Source organism: Agelaius tricolor, unplaced genomic scaffold, assembly GCF_023055355.1.
Source record: "Agelaius tricolor isolate 1412-34295 unplaced genomic scaffold, bAgeTri1.0.p SCAF_1, whole genome shotgun sequence".
Lineage (NCBI taxonomy): Eukaryota > Metazoa > Chordata > Aves > Passeriformes > Icteridae > Agelaius > Agelaius tricolor.
Window position 1 is genome coordinate 74,576,414 of NW_027269261.1, and position 22,666 is coordinate 74,599,079.

Consider the following 22,666-nt stretch of genomic DNA (forward strand, 5'->3'; position numbering starts at 1 on the left):
CATGTAGTGACACCTAAGGCTTTGTATCCTGTAACAGGAGTTTGTTTTCTGGTAGACACCTACGTTAAGGGTGTGTTAATCTGGAGCTAAAGCCCTGTGAATCGAATATTTCAATATTCTAACAGAAATTTTTGCACCAGATTAAGCACTCTTGACAGAAGCTGAATTTCTTGTAATACTTTTCCTATATTTGGTTGCAGAATTTATGTGCAGGGGTTGAAGAGAAGGAAGAAAATACTTCTTGGGATGTAATAAGGTCTGATTTCTTAGGTTGATGCATCTCTTTGAGTCTTGTTACCTTTCTCCATGATAACTTGTGAAACTCCCACCAGTCAAGTTTGTCCTTCTGTCTGCTCAACATTCTTGGAGCTGCTGTGGCACAAACTGTGCTCTCTCTGTGGGCTGACAGAGTCAGTAGGAGCCTCATCTCTCGAAACCTCTGCCTGTTAAATCTGTTTGGAAATTGATAGACTGTCTTATGATATTTCTAGGGGAAATGCAGGCAATTTGTGCCAAAAATAGATGCCTGTAATAGAAATACTGTTCTTCAAAGCTTCATTTAGGAAGGAGAAGGAGATCCAGAGGTATTTTTGGCTATTATTGATTTCATCTTGAAACAGGTCTGAATAGTATTCTGGGAGAATATTCACTATATTTCCCCTGTTTTTCTCTTCTGTCCATTTTTATTACCAAAGGCTGTAAAGTTGTAAATTAAAACTTAACAATAAATAAAAAAATCCCTCAGACACTACATAGAGCTAATACAAAGAAGCCATTTGGGATTGTCTCAGACAGGCAGTTTTTCAAATAACCATTTCTTCTTCTCTGGTGTGCAGTCTTCTTTTCAGGTACTGCAACACTATGTGTTTTTGAAATTATAAGTTAAGTTAAAGACTGGACCAAAGCTACAACAACAGGTCTGTGTGAACCTGAAAATCCTCCTGTGCCAGTCCAAAATGTACTGCTGAGTTTTCTGTTCTCATTGCTTAACTTCTGACCTTAATGTTGCAAATACTTCTTTTGAATGAAAAGTTGTCAATGGGATTTCCATTTAGATTTGTTATGTGAAATCAATTCAGAATGAAAATATGCAACAGATTTTATTGTTTGTGATCATGATCAGAAACTTTGTCCAAAACCTACTTTCTTGGGTAAGAACTAGTAAATTTTGCTTCTTGGATTGTAAACACCTCAGAAAAGGAGTGACAACTTATGATTACTGTGGTTGTTGATGTAACTGGATTTCTTTGTTGAAACTGTTCTTGGCTTCTTTCAGCTTTAAATAATGAAGAAATACAAGCAGGGATAATGCATTAAAATGTACCTCTTTATAGTTTGGCAAAATTGACTTTACTTACATTTTAGTCACTACAAGTTAGATAATATTATGGCAAACAATGAAGTAGTAAAGGTGTCTGCATAATCATTAAAAGAACTTTTTGGGGATGCTGGGATGAAATGGGCAGATGGGGGTACAAGGTTTCATCCAGAGAATTGTGCTGTAATTGGCAGCATTAAAGAATACTTCTCCCTTCCCTCCAGAAGTGTATTCTGTTTGTACTATATTCAGGTTTTTTCATGGTGGTACTTGTTAATTCAAAACAAAACATTTTCTGTCTTTTCTGCATTGATTGTTCTTTACCTTAAACCTTTCAAAACCTCAGATTAACATTTGCAAAAGTAAAGAAATATTGTTTATTCAAGTGTACTTTTCTAATGTTGTCAAGTGTCGTTACTTAAAATTTCAGTCAGATCTGTTCCTTTTAAGTTGTGTTGCACTGAGAATTTTTCGGTGACTATTAGTTGAGGGTAGTGCCTCCCACTTAATAGTGCAGCAGACTTCGTAGATCTTTCAGGCTTTGGTTTACATGCCTGAAATTTCACAAACTGACTAGGAAATAGAATTTGTGTCCTTGTACTCAAAAATGAATGGTCCTTTTTCACTAAGCAAAAATAGTTGAAAACCTAATGTTATTTTTAACTATGCTTTTGACAGTTAAAGAACTTGCAAAGATATTCATGCACTAGTTCTGTTTGGTATTTTTTCATTTGTTTGCCTTCAAACAGCTTTCAGATTAATCTTCTCAGTGGACAAGTATGAACAAGAAATTTAAAATAATTTGCCTTTAAGCTAAAATAGAGCTTATTGTCCAGTTCATCATTGTGTATTTCTGAGACAGAAACTGAAAGATGATGCTTTCTCTCATATAGTAGCAACATGTATCACCCTCTCCAGCCCCTTCAAACATCAAATACTGAACTGGGCTTCATATTACTGGATATGGCAGCTGTTGGGGGAGGGTGGTTTGGCTGGGTTTTTTTGCAGTTATTCTGGGGGAAGGCATAATGACAAAGAGACAGCTCTGTAAGTATTGACTGTTATAACAGTATCTTATTCTGCTCAACAGCAAACATGGGGTCAGAAGAGCCAGTGCCCTTACATGAAGAATTTATCTACTGTTGTGGAGCTGCCACCCATGTCTTGAAGTGCGGGCCCTGGAAAGACCTCTCAAAAGATGAAAGTAAAAATCTACCCAGGCTCTTGTTCATGATTATTCCTGGTAAGGGTCTTTTTTTGTGTTTAAGTCTAGAAGTTTGTTGATTGAAAGTGGTCCAGTTTCATTTTCAAAATTCTCACTATCTAAGTGGTAAATTCTGGCTTGTGCACATGGCCAATAACTCAATAATACTACAGTGGTGAAATTTCTTTGTTACATTCGATTGCTACTGCTACCTTTATTTTTAACAGTGCCAGAAGGCAGCACTTAGAAATTAGGATGTCTTACTCATTTTCTTAGTGGTGGTGGTTTACTGAGAGCATTGTAGGCTTTTGTTTATTTTCATTGCTCTTCTTCTATTTATCTCTTGTACCTTGAAGTGTTACTGCAATGTCAGCTGTGTACAAACTGACAGATGAAAGTTACAGTATTTGAGGAAAAATTCTAGATCCAGTTGTTTCTTTTAGTTTTAGGGTTTTTTTAATAGGAAAAGTTTTTTAACTTAGATTTTTACACATGAATTTTTATGCTTACCCTCTTGAACTCAGTGAGTATTGTACAGCTCCTAATTATATTTAAATGTGGCTGTCTTAAAATGAGAGCTCTAAACTTGCCTTTGGCATATGTTAAAATTAATGGAGAAGTTCTAAGTTTGTTGAAGTCTACCAGTGAACTGTAGGAATCCTGATCCTAGCAAAAGTAAAGCTTGAACCCACTCAAGCTGTGACTCTTTGACCACCTTACAGTTTGCAGATTTCTAATGCTTTCTGTTGTTTATTTGGATGTTCTGGATACTGTTGTTATTTCTCCCAGAATGAGTGGTACAAATAATGACTTTTCTGAGTATCCACAACTTTGGTTCACTGTTAGTGTACCTAGTGGCTATTTATGGGACTGTGTGTGGCTTGGTCTTTAGTAGTGAAAGAGAACACAGGTCCAATTTTTCAGGGGTTTTTTTCCAATGTTTTGGAAGGTCCATTGGAACATTTGGAATATTTTATGTTAGTTTCCTTGGGCACAGTGGTTTTATGCCTTTGCCTCCAGGAGCAGAATAGTAACTTCTTAAGCCAGTGAGAGTGAAGTTTAAATTCTTTTCTTAACTGAAAAGAAGCCATATATGAGTACCTCTTGTTCCTGTTTTGTGGGGAATAACCTTTTAAACCAAATACTCTATGCAGTATCTCTTCAGTATCTCTATGGAGGTACAAGCCTGATTTCATGCTTTTCAATTGCTGCTTTCTCTCAGTTGTGGAAGGTTTAATTGAACAGCTAAGTTTAGAGTTCCTTTTCCCCACAAGTTCTGGAGCTTTCACCTGTCTTCAGAGTGATACCTTCTGTTTGGGGTGATAGTAGAGACTGTAACAAAGATAAATCTGTAAAGCTAGATTATATCAGTGGAAAGATATGTAGGAGAGGAGCACAAAAGTCAAACATTAGCATCCAAGGCATGGTACCTCTGCAAGGCCTGTAATTATTCTGTTCAAAATGTACCAAGTCACATTCATTGCATGGTCTCCATATTCATCATAGGAAACCTTTAATGCAAAAAATGTAGTGGCAGGGCTACACGGAGCTGATTTCTTGCAGAACAGTTCTGTGAAGACTCCTTAATAACAACTTAAGATAGATGCTCAGAAATAGACATCAGTGAAATATTCAGTGTACTTCTGTCATGGTCTTCAGGCTTTTGCAAGCAGCTGATTTATGGTTTTGATCTTATTTCGGAATTATGTTGGTAATAAGCTGGAACTTCTCTCACTGCAAAAACAATTTAAGACCTCAGCAACCACTATAATGCTCTCTTCACTTTAGGTACCCAAATTCAGTAGTGAATAAAGTTACCCAAGCTTCTTGCTGTGGCTGGCAGGGAGCTTAGTGGGACCTGGCATAACTGCATAAGGTGCAGTTTTGCTTCTCATAAAACAAATGGTGAGGTTTTTTTTGCTACTGTTGCATGCCTCATTTTTAGCCTTCAAGGAAACGCTTATCTACAGTGCAAAAAACACAGCCTTAGGAGAGATATGGACATTTGGTCAATGTGTTCATGTACCTAAAAATCAGGATTAGATAGCATTTCCTTTGTGCTTTTGTAACTTCCTGAGTATTAAATGTGGAGCCCTTCTGGAGTCCAGCCATTTTCACACTTGAAAGGCATGTATCCATGGTTGAGATTCTTTATGGAATGAGGGAAAGAGGGGCAAAAGGACGGCTTGGTACTGTCAAGGAAAGCCAAGGAAAGCAAGTCAAGGAAAGCAATATGCAGACAAGGGCAGCTCTGACTTTAAAAAAAGAGAGCATGCACAGGCAAGTGTTGAGTGATCTGAACTGAAGGTGGTTGGTCCTGCTGCATTTGTTACTCTGTTCTGTGTATTAAACTGCTCTGGTACATACTTTTCCAGTCCTAGTGAAATTCAGGCATATGATTTTGTTAACACGTGGTCAAACCAAACAGAGTTGTGGGTGGGTATTGAGAAAGGTGACAAAATTCTCAGCTTCTGCTGGAATTGAATTGTTGCAGGAGATTTGAGAATAAATCCTGTGTGTATTTATTTTTGGTTTGTGTTTTAATCAGGTTACTTCAGAACAGAGAGGATTCCTCTTGGGTCCAACTTAGCTTTCTCCCTCTCCCCACTTTTTTAAAAAAACACCTCTAAAACATTTTTCTACTCTGAAATCAATGACTTAAAATGAAACAGGATTCTGCCTCTTGAGAGCTGATAGCTCACTGTGCTTGAAGCAGTTGAAAAACAGAGCATGCAGCAGGGTTTAATCTCATTTAACTGCAACAAGCTAATTCTTTTTTGTTAGTGGCAGTGTGAGTGAACTTATAATTTTAATAAAGCTTTACTGTATTAATTGAAATGTTTAATACACACTTTGTTTCATAGCATTTCTTCTTGTGTCCACAAAACCTCTGAATAGGAGTAATAATGTGTCTACTAAAGTGTAGAAGGTCCAATTTTTCCTCAGTCTAGAATATATGCATATACTTGTTTGACTTTCTGAAGATAAATTCTTTTCTGTAAAATTGATGAGATTTACTCATGAGAGTAACATTAAGTGTGTACAGATGGAGGATCAGGTACATGGTTTTCTGGATGTGTAGGTGTCATGGAAAGGACGGGAATTACTGGTTTTCCTCTTGTGTCCTAAAGGACTGTTTTCACTTTTACAATGTTTGTTTAGTTTAAAATTAGCAGTGAAATACAAAATCTGCTACAGCAATATTTAAGATGTCTTGTGTTCATTGAAAAACATAATCCACAAAGTGTAATGGAATTTTTTTCTGTTTTAGTAGTATCTATTTGTGCCTGTGTATTTATGAAACATTTAGTCTTGTAAATAAATACTCTACAAATTTTAAAACCACTGTGCTGGTGGTTTTAGCTCATGACATTTTGCTTTTCATCAAAGTTTTTCTTGCATTTCATTGCAGGGGTACATTGGGATACCTTTGTTTCAGGCTTCATAATTTGTGTTACCGTTGCTGTAAACAAGGCAATTTTGCAATTTACAATCTTGTATTTGGTAAACATATATAATGTAAATAGGTGGGTTTTTTTGATGGTAAATCATGTTACACAAGTTTCATTCATTAATATACAGAAATAATTTCAGAATCTGGTTCTCTGGCCTGCATTCAGAGTACTCCCTATGCTTTGCCAAGTTTCTTGATCTGCCTGTTTGCAGTTGAATCACTGCTGGGTTTTTGGATCATGTTACTGTTTTACCAACTCATGCTGTCACTTGGTGATGTTTAAGGGCTATGAGGACTTGAACACACACTTTTTTCAAGTATAAAGATATTTCTTCTGAACTAATTCTCTGAGTCAAGAATTGAGTATGCACAACATAAATTGCATATTTGGATTCTCATCTCTTAGGAGTAGTTACATGTACTTATATCAACAACACTGCTTCACTTGAAGACTGCTGAACTATTTTTTAGCAGTGAAAGCAGTACAAACAATTTGTCTGGATTATGACAAGTCTTTAGTATTCTCTCTCTTGAGATGAGAGTTCCTGTTAGTTTTAAAATCTTTAAATTGCCATTTTTAACTGTAACATAGGGACTCTAAAAAGCTTTCTGTACCTTATCTGGCTTTGTCTTCACCTGCTGTTTTACTTAACAGTCATCACCCTCAACACTTGCATAAGGAAAGTTATAATAAGAATCACAATGTTATAATACTTCTCAATAAAACTAATTGTATAGTCCTAAAGCTTAGTTTCTTTGTATTTTGTTTCTTTGGCTCTCACCAAACCAGTTTCTTGAAAGTTATTAATTTTTCACTCTGCTCAACAGTTACTGGAATGAATTGTTCTTCAGGAGGGTCTACTGTCACCACTGAGATGAAGGGGTAAAAGCATCTATTTCCTCATTCAGCAAACTGTGTAAAGCATGTTTAATTCTCTTCAATTTGGGTTTAGAATGGACATTGATTTATACAAAATTTATGTGATTGAATGCTCTTGTTGGTACAAAATCTTCCTGTTATAACTTGGTCTGCAACAACTGAAGTAGATGTAGTAAAGAATCTCAGTATCAGCAGATGAGCTTGCAGTGTGTAGCTTTTGGCAACCTTAGCCAGGATATAATCTGGAATCCTGCATGGAATCTTGGCACCTCATGTGGATGGGTCAGACTGTTTATGTGAGGCAAAATCTGATTTTGGAGTCAAGACCATGAAGTTACTCGGGGAAGGTGCTTTATCTTCTCAGACACTACTTTCCAAGTCAGCAGCCAGGGTCTCCTCCCCCAGCACATAGCAGTGTCCGTGATTTGCCTTTGAAATGCAGCTGGAGAAAAGGGAATGTTGCTGGCAATGGACAGACATATTAGGAGGAAAATAGATTTCTTACCTCCTGGGCAAGGGGTGCTCTGGGTCATGTATATTTTGTGCCTAAAGGCACTGACTGAGCTCCAGCAGTAATTCTGTGAACAAAGTTGAGAACTTGTTCTGTCTGAATGCATTAGGCAGTTTTTTTCCTCTTTCTAGTTTTGTGGTTGGTTGTTCTTATTTGGAAGAATAGTACCAGAGCATCATCCAGGAAAAAAAGTCTGTCCTCGTGTGTTCTCTGCAGTTTTGTCACTTACCGGCAGGATTATGAGAGGAACTCTTAGGAAGTTTGGTTTGGGTTTTTTTTTTGTTTGTTTGTTTGTTTACTTTTTCCTGGTGGTTTGTTGGGGTTTTTTTGGCGGGGGGAGATGAGGAGGTGGTCCAACTGAGTCCATGACATGACACCTGGTTCAGAAAGGGACTCTAAGGCCCAATTTCATCCAGCCTGATTAAACAGCTAATTCAGATGCCAAAGGAAGGAGCATAAATTTCTGGGTAGTTTGTAGAACCAGAGGGTAGGGATGGCACCCTGAGCATTTCTGCCTACTGGGGGGGTTAGGTGGCTGCCCTGAGATGTGAATCTCCAGCTGTGAAGGTAATAAAAACTTCACTGTGTGTGCAGCCTCCTCTGACTCTGCATGAGCAGGGAGGAGCTGGACTCACATCTTAGATGATCCCTTCCAAATTCAATGATCCTGCAAATGTGACCCCTGAACTGGCCATCCAGGCTCCTTGACCATGTGTGGATTCTGGTCTTGGTTGTTATTGGGATACTTCAAAAGATAGTAAAATCTATGAATAATCTTAGATAAATACTTGATAAGAATTAGTCATCCTTTCAAAAACTGTATTTTGCTTCACAGCTGTACTGAACAGTGAAAACCTTTAACAATGAAACTGGGTTTGTTAAGTGTTGGGAACCAAATAGAATTAAAAATTGGTAAGGAATGAAGTATGCTACTTTAATACAGTATAAGCAGAGGATGCCAGAAGAGGGAGCTGTTCTAAAGATTAGAAAAAAAAAAGGGTGTTTTGGCAAAGTTATTGCTATAGTTGCCAGATATATCATACTACAGGCTTCACGTTCTCCTCTGAATGCACAGGTAAGCATTGACTGATTCTCTACTGTATTATTATCAGAAAAAAAAAATAAAATTAGTAGTTTTATAAGACCATGTTAGAGTGATTAACCAGTTATGTTAGTTGTTGAGGGTCATACAAATGCCTTTTACTTGCATTAGGAGGAGTGAGGTAAAGCAAGTTAAATTAGAGCAGAGAATATAAGATTGGAGTGCGGGGGCTTCTGTTCCCACCTTTCCATTGGGTTCCTTCTCAGTATATGGCCAGTCATCCTCACAAATTGTCCCAAAGCACCAAAAAAATCTTCATTCACATTTACAGTATTTGTAATTGTACAATAACCTAAGCTTCTAAGCTAGCATTCACAGCTAACACCAAGTAAATAAATTAACATTGAAGCACAGCTGCATAGAGTGAGACAACAAATACTTCCTCCCTGGAATGTTTAAATCATTGACCAGCTCCATGGGCAGTTCCACTCTTACTCACTGTGAAAAATTCTTGTGCCAGGGCAGGTATCACCTCCAATGTACAGCAATAAATAGCCAAAGGACATTAAGGAAAATAACTCATCACATAAAAATACTTCAGGTCTTTTTTAAAGGAATCATTCATTTAACTTTGGATTTGGGGGGTTGAATTAAATAATGCTTCTACATGCAATGAGAATTTTTAGGTGAAATTCTGAAAGTGTAAGTACACTAGTACTTATGTTGAAAAAAGCTCCAGAGGTCCCCTATTCATACAATAACACTTTCTTAATCCTGTGTCACATATTTCTGGTGACCTAAAGCTGAGGTTGTTTCTTATGTGGATGTTTTCCATGATATTAACATTGTACTTTATGTGTTTATCTTTACCTACCCCTACTAGTGTAAGGTACAAGTTTTCATGAGTCCTGTTGCCTTTCCTCATTTTGATCATGCCATCCCAAAGAGAGTAGTGCTTCTGTTGTCCATCCTCAGCTGAAACAATGGAGCAGAGAAAAAGGAAATTTTAGATGTTCAAAAGTGAAGATGTTGCTATTTTGCACATCTGGTCCAGGGAATCAACTAAAAAATCTTGTTTGATTGGAGTCTTGGCTCTCTTGACAAGGCACTTGGGGGGTTATGGAGCTCAGAATGGCAGCTAGTCCAGCTGGCACACTTGAGTCACATGTGGCTGATCAGCATGAACCAAAAAAAGTCTGACTTTTGCATCTGATTTGTGTCCTTATTATATGCTGTTCATATCCAAACAGCTGAGCAGAATTCCTTCTGTGTGTGCACAAATACTCTATTTAGGAACAATTTCTCTTTCACATTTTATCTTAGCAGTAGCATTCATCCATTCTGTGATATTTGCAGTGCTTGAAATTAAACTTAGTTCTGCAGATACTGTACTGGATTATTTACCATAAACCATTGTTCCTTACTGCGTGGAGAGGATGGCTGTGAATCTGCAGTGCTTTCCTGAAGAGAGGAAGAGAAATGCTGTGCTCTTTTATCATGGCCTCACCTGCAGCATAGGGATTGAAGCAACTACTTGATCTTTGAATGTGTTATTTGCCTGCTGGGCTGCTCATTGCACTGGCTCAGAGAAAACTACCTGGTGTTCCTAAAATTTTCAAGAATGTCTTTCTCTGTACTCCACCTCTCTGTATTATAATCTTACATGATCAGTATAACATAATTAGAATTTTCCTGGAAAGTCTCTACCATTACCTGCTTTGATTAGCAGGTAACACTTCAGCAATTGAACCTCTCTTTAGATGTGGGTGGCTATTGAGGAGACTGGCCATTCATATAGCTCTTGCCTTCACACAGTTGTTAGAACCATGATGTTAGGTGTAAAGCAGATGTTCCTGAGTGTAAAGTAGTGTGGAAGTTAGAAACTATTTGTAGAGTGTTCATTAAGACTCACCAGACAATGGAAATCCAAGAGATTATTGCTTGGAGCACTTAAAAAACTTCCTGAGGCCATTATTTTGCAATTCAAAATGTTTGTCAACAATACTGGCATAGGGTATTCCTTTTCCCACCATGCTGTGCCATTCCACCCCTCAGTTATGCCAGAACAATACTTTGAGAGATCATGCTGTGAATTAAATAAATACATACATTTATTTCTGGGGTCTTTTTACAGCTGGAACAGTTCCCTGTTTGGGTTCACAGCAGGGCCCCCACAGAGCTGTGCCAGTGTAATTCAGGGGCTGGTGAGCTGTGGTAGAAGGGTGGGAATGATAGTCAGGGGGGAAGGTGGGAGTTCCTTCAGCTGCATTTGTCACAGAACTTTCTGTTGTTAAATTATGGTGTCAGTCCCCAGCACTCAGCACATGCATGAGTTCACATGCTCTGTCTGGAGACCTTGGCAGGAGCTGGTGCCCCACCAGCCTCTGCAGGTGGTAGTGATTCTCTGAGAATGCCTCTCCCTTGAGCCTTCTGCTTTTGTTTCCACTGCAGCTCCAGCTGAAGCTGCCAGCTCTTTACATTTGACCCTGAATTCTCAGATTCTGACATCGAGAATTTGTATTTTACATTGAGATGAACTTTTTCCTTTTTTCTGAGTAAAAGAATTGGCTTACCTACTCTCCAGTAACTGGTATGGGGGATGCAAAAGTCATCACTGAGAACAGACTACACTGTTGAGTTCAAGGTTTGTGCTGCATAACAATCCAGGTAGAAGTACATAGAGTAAGATAAAATGTTTTTCCTTTTCCCTATGATTGCTCTTCTTATCAGCAGGTAAGGAAGTAACAGCACAGTTTTTTATTTCAGTGAGACATAAACACTGCAAGACAGTTTTTATTCTTGTGCTTGTATGGGGTGTATGTCATTATATTTTGTGTATTTGCACTTTGCACAGGAGCAAAAGCATACACAAAAACACACACAAATCAAGAAACAACCCACCCATATCTACCTGATATTTCCAAAGCTACTCCTCCCAACTTTTCTAGCCATTTCTTTAGCTCTAATGCAAATATTCATGACTTAATTACAAAATCAGCCTTGTAATTTCCTCAGGTGATCGTGCATGTAAGATACTGTAAGCTGGAGTTGTTTGTGCATGAAAATTAAAGTATTATTAGCCACTGATTATTTGGTTTGTTTCTTCTTTATAAAATGTGAATAAGTATCACATGATCCTCCCCTTCACTTACTGAGGTAAATAGTTTGACTTCCTGAGGACGTTATTTGTAATAGATAATACTAATTTGTCTGTACCTATTTGATTTCTGTTTTCAGTCCACACAAAACTTTGAATATGTTAGTGAATTTTCCCCAGGCTTTTTCTCAGACATAGTGGATGCCAAAGGATAGCAAAATAAAAGCTTGGCTGGAAGACATGCATGCTGGTAGAGTACCCCTTGAAGGAAAGGTGTGTGTTCTATCCCACATTATATATTAAAAAATTAAATTCTTGGGACACTGTTCTTCTATATTTTTGCTGCTTCTGGACTACTTGTTTGTGACTAATATTTTAAAATATGCTGACAGTTGAGCTTTGTTTACTGGGTCAGCCCACGAGCTTCCATTGTCTTTAGAACAGAAAAAAACATAGTCTTTCATTAAAAATAAAAACTTCCTCATGCAGAGAGGAGCCTGTATGTCAGATCTAGACTTGGAATATGCCATTTTTTTTAATTTCACAGTGCTCCAGAAGTAACTCTGATGGGGGCTTGGCACAGTTGAGCTTGTTAAGTTTGAGAAGGCAGAGTAATGACAGGATGGTTGAATGTCCAGCTGTGTTTGACAGTACTTCCCTCCACTAAATCTGGGTGGCAGATGGGACTTACTGAAGTGACTTACTGAAATTTCTCAATCCACAGCCTTCTTTTGGTGTCCTCTCCCTACTAATGAGGCATTTTCAGCATGGATCCTTCCTGCCTGGCTGTGTGAGCAGTGTCAGGGGAGGAAGTGATCCCTCTCCTGCAGCATGCAGTGGCTTGAGTTGGCCAGAGTTATGGAAAAGTTGTGTTCTAGGGTATTTTGCTTGATTTGAAAATTTTAAAAAAGATCTGTTTCTCTTCATGGGATGTCTGAGGTGGGAGGGAAGAAGAAATTGCTTAGTGAAGGACTTACCTATGAAGGAAATCCAGTGTTTCCATGTGCATCATGTACAAACAAAGGATTTAAAACATTTAAAGCTACAGCAGCAGTGTATAATGTACTTACTTTCTGTGAGCTGATACCAGAAATACCTGAGCTACTACAAATTTGCCTTGATATTAAACATTTTGACTTAGTATCTGAATAGAATGAAAACTAAAAAATCCTCTTTCAGATTCTAGTTAACACATGATCTTATTTCTGTCTGATAGTAAGCCTTATGGATCACTGAATCAGTACTAGAAATAAATATGACCCATTATGTTCAATATCTGGATTATGGAAAACAGTATGAACAGAAACTCAGTCATATCTCTTGCTCTTGTTTTTCTGTTATGGGCATGAGGGTAGATTTTGTTCATTGTCCTGATTTCCCTTTTAGAAAACAAACCTTGATTATCCTAGTTGGATTAAAAAACTCTCATAGGAATAAGTAAATACATAGTGATACATAAATACTGCCTTCCATCTCTCAGTTTTAGATATTTTTTATCCATTGTCACAGCCTTCTCTTAAGAGGCAGAAACTCTTGGCAATAGGTCTTGAATGGGTGAATAAATGTGCTTGTGAAGGGATTTGTGTTTTTATGTTTGCCTGAAAAAAGTGTTTCAGTTGAAGTCTTCATGGAGCATCTACTTAGGACCAGTATTAATACCCCACCTACAGGGCCTTTTTCCTCAGTCAGAAAAACAGTGGTGTCAATGCAAAGAGTCTGTTCCTAAGGATGTGTGTTGGTAAATCTTGGTTTATCCATGTTCAGGACAGTTTGTTCTTTTATCTTGCATTTCTGAAGACCCAAGGCAGATGCAAATGCAAAATTAGTTCTCTAAATCACCTTAGAGTGTTGGTTTCAAATGCAACATTCTTGAAGTTTCAATACACAAAAATTGCAAAAACACATTTTCAGTCTGTTTTTCTGAAATTAACTGTCTTGGTGCTCTCTCTTGCCATTTATTTCCTGTCTGTTACTACCTTGATAAAACAAAACAAGCAATAGCCAAAACTAATAACCCCAAAGCACCCAAACCTGTGTGTTTTCTTATTTTTTTTTAATTCTTACCAGTGGTACAATATAGGAAAATCTGATATAGGTTTTAAAATATTCTTTTTGGTGCCTTTTGAATGTATTGTTTCCTTTATCCTTGTATACAATTCAAAAGTGATCAAATTTTCAGATCTGTGTATCTGCACAAAACAAATAATTTGTGGTTGTCTTGGGTTTGAATTATTTTTTTCCCATCTTTGTCTTTTTCCTGCTGCTGTTGTCTCATCAGAACTGTGTTATTCAGATGTTTCGTAGGCTTTCTTGTGAACCCATTTGACATCAAGTCTCGTGTTCCTCTTCATGCATTTCCTTTGTTCTCCCTCTTTCTTTTAGGAGGTTTGTTTTCTTCTGGTCCAATGCTGCTTCAGACCACGGAGCTGGCTGGAAAATTCCCACTGGGAATTCTAGACCCAGCACAGAACTCGCAGTAGCCTCTCAGCCAGCATTGGTTGTAGGATGGTTTGGGTCAGACCAACCACCTCTGGGGTATTAAAAGTAGTTTTTTTCTATCTTCATCTGCTTAAGAGACTGTGTATGTGTAGGTGTGTACTAGGAGATCTAACTAAATGTTTTAATTTTTCATTTACTATGTGGAAAACAACGCACAAAAATTATTTAATTGTAAGCACTAGAAAATTCTGGGTTCTGCTATTGAAAAGTGTAAAAAATTGGCTATTCCATTGAGAACTCAATTATTTCAGTTTTATGTCTCAGTCTTAACTCCCTTCCAAGAAACATTAGTTTACAGACACATTAAAAAATAAAAATCAAGGCTTCTTTTGTATTTATGTACCTCTTTTGGTTGAGATGGCAGAAGTAATTTTGAAGTACATCTGTGGACTTTATAACCCTTGCAATATTGCTTAATTACAAAGTTCAGTAGGTTTGCAGTGGATGAAATCAGCATTTTGTACTTCATATCTTATCTGCCTGGATAGATGCTGTTAATTATTGCCATGGGAAAACCAGCATATACTGTCACAATTTTTAGCTGGTAATTTTAATTCACAAGCTTCAGGCATTCTTATCACTTGGGCAAAAACAGCTGTGTTAGGTTAATTCAGGTTTATCAGACTGTCTGTGGGATTTCTTTATAGGTGAATGAACCTACATTTATCCTAAAAGTGAAGCAGCATTAGGGAACAACAGACAAGCTTATTGGCTTTGCAAAATATAATACAAAGAATGTGTATTATAAAATCCTATATGTAAGTTTTATAGCTGTGTCAAACTAATAACAGTGTATGTGTGTAGGTATATATAGGGAAAAAATGTGAAATGTTCTTGAAGAAACTCTCTAATAAGCTGTGTTACAGACACCTGGCTGAATCCTTCTGAGATTCCCTATTTTCACAACCCAAGCAAATATCTTACAGTGCTTTCCAGCCAAATTCACTATTCCAGAGTTAGAGAGGATCAAACAGAGTTTTCACATGTGTTTCTGTATAACGTCCTTGTAATGTTTTGCTCCTTGGCTGATGCTGCTCCCCTAGAGTAGAGACTATGAAGGGATACAGGACGAAGAATGCCAGACCCTGAGATGTGCAAACAGGTGAAAGCTTCATTGACATGAGTTTATGATGGTCACTCAAATGTTATTTGACATGTTTTATATGAAATCCCTTGACCTTGCATGTCAGAGAGACCTGTGTGTTGCCTTCTAAGGCCTGTTCACCAGCCACGGTGTCAGATTCTGCAGTTTTCTCCCAAGTGTGAGAACATCATTGTGTGTTTTGCATGCTCCATTTAAATTCTTCTGACATCTGCGTGGGCTGCTTTCCATTCATTAACATAGGGGAGTTGCATCTTCTTCCATGGTGGCTGGTCAGATGCCAAAGGCAGATTAAGTTTCCTTGAGCAAGGAACTTGTCACTGAGGCTCTTCAAGTTGGAGCTGGGAGCTTTGGCAGCTCTGTGAAGAGGCAGTGAGAATCATCACCACAAAAATGATTTTCATGTGTCCTGCTGTGCGCCCCTGGATTTCAAATTTGATTTACAGCTGCTCTTTTTATTTTATTTTTCTTTTTAGAAGCTGCATTTGTTTTTTCATGCAGGAGACTATAGTGTAAATACTGCAGCATACCCTTCATTCTGAAACTGTGGGTTATTTCTAAAATTACATTTATGGTAATTGCTGGCATATTTTCCAGTTCCTTAAAGTTCTCTGTAAACCCACTGCTGGCTGTGTATTTCCCTTCTTGTATTCATGTAGCTGCCTTTGTACTTTATGGTCCTGCTGAGGTCCCAGAGCAAGCAAAAAGCAACTGCTAGAGAAGTGCATAAAGCACCACGGCTCAGTGCCAGCCGCTGCTCCCAGGGATGGTCAGGCTCCTGGAGACACCACTGGAAGCACTGGGAACATCTCACAGGACAGTGCATGGAACCCAAATGCTTGTTTCAAAGCAAGGTGCAAGAAACCTTGTCATTGTTTGGGATGGCTGGCCTAGTTACATGGCAATTTTTCATTCACTCCCTGCCACTATTGGCTTTTACTATATACTGCTTAAATAAATCTTTCTCAATTCAGCTATCCCTTCCAGAACTGCTAAAAATTACTTAGTTTTATGTTTTAGTCTCAATTTCTTTTTAGCAAGCTGTATATATTTTTGACTTACATTTTTTCTGCAGAGAAGGCTTCTTTCTTGTTTTGGTGACTATCTTCATTTCTAACCTGGAGCATTTTTTCCATTGGGCTATCTAATGCTTGTGTTCTCTTACCTGTGGTTTCCATTTGACATGAATGTGTTCTGTTGCTGAAGAATTCAAAATGCTTAGCAATTTGTAAGCCATAAAAGCTGTCATTGCTTGTGGGGAATGGCTATGGTCTGTGACTTTTTACGTGAGCATGATGTGTTTGTTGTTTTCTCCATTAAACTGATGGAGTTGCACTGATAATGCACTGTATGTAAGTTTAAATTTATCAAGTCTGAATAATTTCTCTTGTGGAAGTGCAGCATCTCAAATATTAGTATTTCATTTTAAGACAGGCCAAGTTTGACTTTGTGATGCATTGTATAGGAAATAATGTGAAATCGGGATAAAGGTTATTCTTTAGAAGTGATTTCCGGGTAAATATTCTGTTTATAGAAGTTGTTCTCTCTCCACTGCCTAAGTGTCTTATTGAGAAAGCAGATGGCATTTAAAAATCTTGATTTGATGGAAAAAGCATTAACAGGAAAATGCTTGAAAGTGAGAGGTAGGCAAATGCATCTTTATAAGTCATGTTTGTATTTCTACTTATTTGGGTGACTAAAGAGTAGTAGTTCTAGTTCTTGGAAGCCTGTATCTGCAGTATATAGAAGTGGAGAATATTTACCTCCTAAAATAGCTCTAAGTTCCACCTCTGCACTCTTGGTTGTTCTGTACTGTTTTGTGTTAGCTGTGGGTGGAACAGATCGGAAAAGGAAGCAGTGGATTCCCGTCTTCAAATTAAAAATGGAAAGACTTTGAGCTTAATGTAGAATAGCTGGGTGAAATGTCATGTGTTACAGAGAAAAACAGGGAGTATGGCAGGAGTCCTTTGCATATTGCAGCCTATGGGTACATCAGATAAAGTAGTCCTGCTGTTCTCATTCACTGTATAAGTTGTCCATTTGACGCAGTCTTTCCATGAAGTGCTTGGAAATCTTTTGCAAATTAGACAAATCCTCAGTGTATTACAGTCTTGATTCTTTTTCTATTATGGTCACCATTTACAGCTATTGTTTAAAAGACTTCTGAAACAACATAAATGCTGTTGAAAATTAAGCACAGTTGAGAGTAACTGCTTAAGATGTGCTTCATGCTTCAGATGACTGCAATTTGAGATTTATTGGCATGCATGAATGATTCAGCTGCCCTGAGGTGTCTAGGATTGATGTGGTATTCAAATAACTGGAGTAACCTTCAAACCATGAGGGTTAACACTGCATTTACTTATGGTTTCCATTTTTTGACACTTAGTTGCTGAGTGATAGAGCATAGGCAGTTCTGGTTTACTGTACTGGGAAATCCTTCTAAAGCACAAATGAGCACTGCCTGGGTGCCCTCATGATTGACCTGGTAGTTCTTTATCTATAAAATAAAATAATTTAATTGAACACAGTCCAGTTGCAAAGATCAACCTAAAACGTTATTGATCACAGACTGCTGTACATATTAAATCCCAGTTATTTCTATTAGCTGTTACTATTACTCTGTTATATGAAGAAAATCTTAATCAGTCCAGGTTTTTTTTTTGTTTCCTCTCATACAGTATTTTGACAGCAGCTCAATCAAGAACAAACAAAATTACTTTGAAGACATATGAGATAACCATTATTCAGTCATAAATATTGTAGAGGCCAGCTTTCAAGAGCAGGGACTATTAATCTGCATTTACTTAGGTCATTGCAAATCTGGAATAACTCCATTGGAATTGCAAGTTCAATGAAGAATAAATTTATAGCTGCTGTACACATGGTGATTTTTGCTGTAGAAATTTTCTGCAGAAATTTTTGCTGTTAAAATTCTGGTTGATTTTCATTCCCCTGTGTGCCAGCAGTTCTCATTCATGCCCCCTCAAGGCATTTTGAAATGCCAGTAGCAGTTCTAACAGGTCAGATCTCTCAGATATCTCTTACCAGGAGAAGATGCTTATGAGAATTGGGGTTTCTTTTTCATTTATGGATTTTCTCTTTTACCTGCCTAAAAAACACACCAAATTATCACAGCATAAAAGTCTCTTTTCCCTGAAAGAAGTATTAGATTTTCTTAGGCTTTGTATAATATTTGATGCAAAGCCTCACTGTTCTTCAGCTGATGACCAAATCCTGAGCAGATTTTACGTCTTAGGTTCACCTGCTGCTTATGGAAAAGAGCACTAAGATATCTAAGCTGCTGTCATATCTCCCCATCCTTGTTCTGCATTATTAAAGGAGAGAAAAGTGTAAAGAGAAAATGCTATGATTGAGATTAATTTTGTGATTCCTTTATCTCAAAACTCCTAATGGTGTTATATTCCAGGATTAAACATAATGCAAAACATTATGATCATTTGTACTACAAAAGGCACAATTGATTTTAGATTGCTGCTACTTTTTTCTTCTGCCTTGCTGAAAGATAGATTTCCTCTGTGTATCATCAATCCAAGGAACTTGACAAATGATGTCAAGATTATGTTTTATTGTCTCTGGGGCCCTTCATGTTATATATTTTTGATGTATGAAAGCGTGATTCAATTGTATGGATATGTGAACCTTGTGAATTTTAAATTGTTTTCCTGGAAATCAACTTGCACAAATTTGATTGTGTTCTGGAGTTTTTACAAAATGACAGTTTCTTTTTTTAAAAGTCTCCTTTAATGGCAAGCTTACAAAGAGATGCTCAGAAATACATAATAACTGATTGTGATGTTTTGGGGTTGAGGATTTTTTTTCCCCCACATCTGTGTAGTCCAGTAAAAATAATGTTTGTCTAAGATCACTAGTTTTATTAAGATTTAAAACCCCCCAGAGACACTTAGTACTTGCAAGTGAGGGGTGAAGTGTGTGAGATACATTACCTAGAGGGAAAGGCTCCCTTCCTGTGCTCGTGCATCATCCCAGGGTAAGCTGTGGTACCACCTCCCGTGCACGTGGCTCTGCTCCAGGTGGCTCTGGGTGCCTCGGTGGCACTGGGCTCAGGGAACCTCTTGAGACAGCCATGAACTTACTGTGTGCTACCTGAACAGCAAAAGGGTGGGAGTAAAACAAGAAAATTTGAAAACACCCACAGAAAGAGAAGTGGAATAACCCTTGTTTTTATTTCCATACACCGTTTTCACAGGTACTAATTTGATTATAGGTCTAATCCTTCTCTGTCACTATCAATACTTGCACAGCTCAGCCTCTGTTATTACAATGAGATGGATATAGAGGAGTTGACAGAATTTGAATGAAGGCTTTTTTGTTTTGTAATACACTGCTGTTATTTTGGAATGTTGTTGTCTTAAAAAATGACAGCCTTTTGACACAATACTGCTCATGCTGCCTTTTGCTGTTGATGATACCCAAACTAAGAATTGCCTGATGTGGGAGTTGAAAGACACATAACTGAGCAATCCCAGCCATGATGGTGAACTTTGCTGGCGTCTAAACAATAATAAAAAATCAGTGTAACTACTCTGGAAAACCAATAAATAAATAAATAAATAAATATGAATTTAATGTTCTGATGTCTGTGTGGAAATTTTATGCATCATATGGAAATCAGGAAAGTTCTGCTTTGTCTTCATATGAATTTCCTCTCCAATTTACATCACTAGTGATATCCAAACGAGAAAGAAAAAAAGGAGGAGCACAGTATAGAGTTTTGTTTGGCACTCCAGAGATCCCTTTCATAGATGTACTTTTATCTTTGGGACAGTATTTCAGTTTCCACTTCAGCAGTGGTATATGACTGTTGATATTTTCTGTGTTTAACAGTGGATTTTAGAGTGGGGTGGTCTGAATTCCCAGGGCAAGCCATGGCCATTCAGATACCAGCCTTTTATGAGAAGTCCTCAAAAGCTGCTGGGACACCAGGAGGGAGGACAGGTTATCCCATGGTTCTAGAGCAGAAGAGTTGAAAAGGAAAGAGCTTCTCCACTGGTGTAAAAAGGGACAGATAGAAAATGAAGTTGCAAGCAGGAAAATATTTATTTGGTCCAATGTGTTTAAGATAAAATCATCCTTTCTTTTAGGATCAGGACAGCCTTTTTGTATAGTAACAATGCCACATACCTATTTTGAAGTGGTAACACTGAGATATTTGGAGAGCAGGCATCTGGATCACGTGATACATACTGTAGACTTTGTGATGTTTTAGTTTCACATTCCTGTAACTGGATGGGATAGATAAGCAAGCTGGTTGACCTCTGATGGAAAAATATGTTTTCACTTGTGTTGGACTTCAATTTTAGGTTTTGCAATTTCGAAGTAATTCTGTAAAATGCTTCCCATGAGTGCCATTGGTCACTGGAATTAAACAAGTTGAATAGCATAGGGGAAATGAACATAACATTGGGGAAATGAAAACTGGAAATGTACTAGAGAAAATAAATTAGCAAATTGCTGTGTAATGCTGTTTAGTTTGTTTTGAAGCAGATTGCTTGCTGTTGGAAGGTTATTATTGACTGTGCTTCTATGTTTTGTTTTTTGGCAGGTAACCCAGGACTGGCAGGTTATTACAGGACCTTTATACAGGCCCTTTATTGTGGACTGAACCAGCAGTATCCTGTCTGGGTTGTGAGCCATGCTGGACACTGTAAACCTCCGAGTGGGATGGAAATGATAGAAGGTACAGTACTGTAACCTGTGCATACAATTGTTTATACCCTTCTAGTTTCAGTGGCAAAACTTGTGCTTATTGAAAACAGATTGACATGAGTTATAAATGTCTCCATTGCATATCCACAGAACAATTTTCAGTTGTATGAGAAGAGAAGTTAGTGAAGTATTTTAAGTAAATTAGATTTGCCAGACAAATATGTGCTGTTAAGAGAATAAGAGAGTTTACTGTTGGCAGTTGTTAGAGGCACATTACAGTGAAGAAGGTCTAGAATGTGTTTATGTTGAGAAGAGTAGATAGAAAAGTACATTTTTTAATTAAATGTCCAGTTCAGAGATTGAGTACGTTAGAAGAGATTTAATTATCTCAGAATTTAAAAAGAGCTGTACTAAATGAGTGAATTACCTGGAAGCAAGTCTTTCTGAGACTAGAGTATGGGATGTTTGCAGGGGAGAGGTTGCTTGTGTATCTGTTAAGAGTCTTTTGACATGCAGATCTGCAGCAAGAGATGGTGCTCCAAGCATAGTTAGAAGGGGGAACCTGCAGTGAATTCTGTCCTGAAAGCTGATTGATGTTGGAAGTCCTCTGGACTTGGTCAAGCTACAGTGGCGTAGCACAGTGGTGTAGCATAAATCGGCATTTCTGATATTTTCTTCCTATATCACACTGTGCTGACACCCCACTTTGGAGACCACTGATTTAGAGTGTGCAAGCATTTAAATTGTGCACTTGACTTGTGAATTATGCTGCCCTGTAAAGGGGTCTTAAATGTAGCAAACTACAAAGGAATAATATGCCTGATAAGATTAAGTTCAAGTACATTTTGGAAGTCTAAAAAAGACTAAAGTAAGTTTTCCAACAGCAGCCATCAATCACAGACTACTTCCTAATTGACTGGAGGGATATCACTTAGCAATTTGGAAACTGAACAAAGCTACACCCTTCATTTCCACTTCTGTATGATATCCTTCTTTTCAGAGAACTCTTGCAAGCCCTGCCCCACAGAGGCACACACCATTAATTGAACATTTCTCTGCTGTAATTCTGCTCCCAGCAATCAATCCACTGTGCAAAACTATTTGAAACTTAATTTTACTCATTGAATACAATATAGAAGTTATACCTCAGTTTCAAAGTCCTTATACTCCTCCTCAGCTTTTAAAAAGACATTTGTTTTGAACACTACTATGAACATAAAACAGGCCAACATCAATGCTTAGGTGTAGGCAAAATTACAAAAAGGAGAACAGTTTTCTAGTTCTCTCTTATTTTATTTAAAATTAGTGTAAAACATATGCATAGACAGCAGGTGTACATACATAGCAATGTTTTAAAGTGGTTTCATTCTGTGGACATCTGCTGTGGCTGGATGAGAAATAAGAAATAGAACATTTCACACAGAAGTAAGTGTAGAATCTTGGGATCATTACATTTGGAAAAGATCAAGGCAACTAAATGCCACCATACCCACTAAACTATATCATGTGCCACATCTGCTTGTTTTTTGAACACTTCCAAGGTTGGTGACTCCACCACTTCCCTGGGCAGCCTGTTCCAATGCTTAACCACTCTCAGTGAAGAAATTTTTCCTGGTGTCCAACCTGAACCTTTCTTGGCACAACTTGAGGTTGTTTTCTCCTGTTGTATCCCTTAGAGACCAACCCCTGCCTGCTTGGCTACATCCTCTTTTCAGGTAGCTGTAGACAGCCACAAGGTCCTCCCTGAACTTATTTTTTCCAAGCTGAACACCCCCTGGTCCCTAAGCTGCTCCTCAGCAAATTTGTGCTTCAGACCCTTCCCCAGCTCATTGCCTTTCTCTGGACACACTCCAATGCCTCAATGTCCT

General features: G+C 37.9%; 1 protein-coding gene across 1 annotated transcript in view; it reads left to right on the plus strand.

Moving 5' to 3' along the window:
- The window catches only part of LDAH (lipid droplet associated hydrolase), a 117,583-nt gene that overhangs the window by 16,102 nt on the left and 78,815 nt on the right, over positions 1–22,666 (plus strand). The window contains exons 2-3 of the mRNA XM_071440037.1: positions 2,409–2,561; positions 20,695–20,829. Coding sequence (XP_071296138.1) covers positions 2,414–2,561; positions 20,695–20,829 — 283 coding nt within the window. The 5' untranslated portion in view covers positions 2,409–2,413. The remainder of the gene's footprint in view (positions 1–2,408; positions 2,562–20,694; positions 20,830–22,666) is intronic.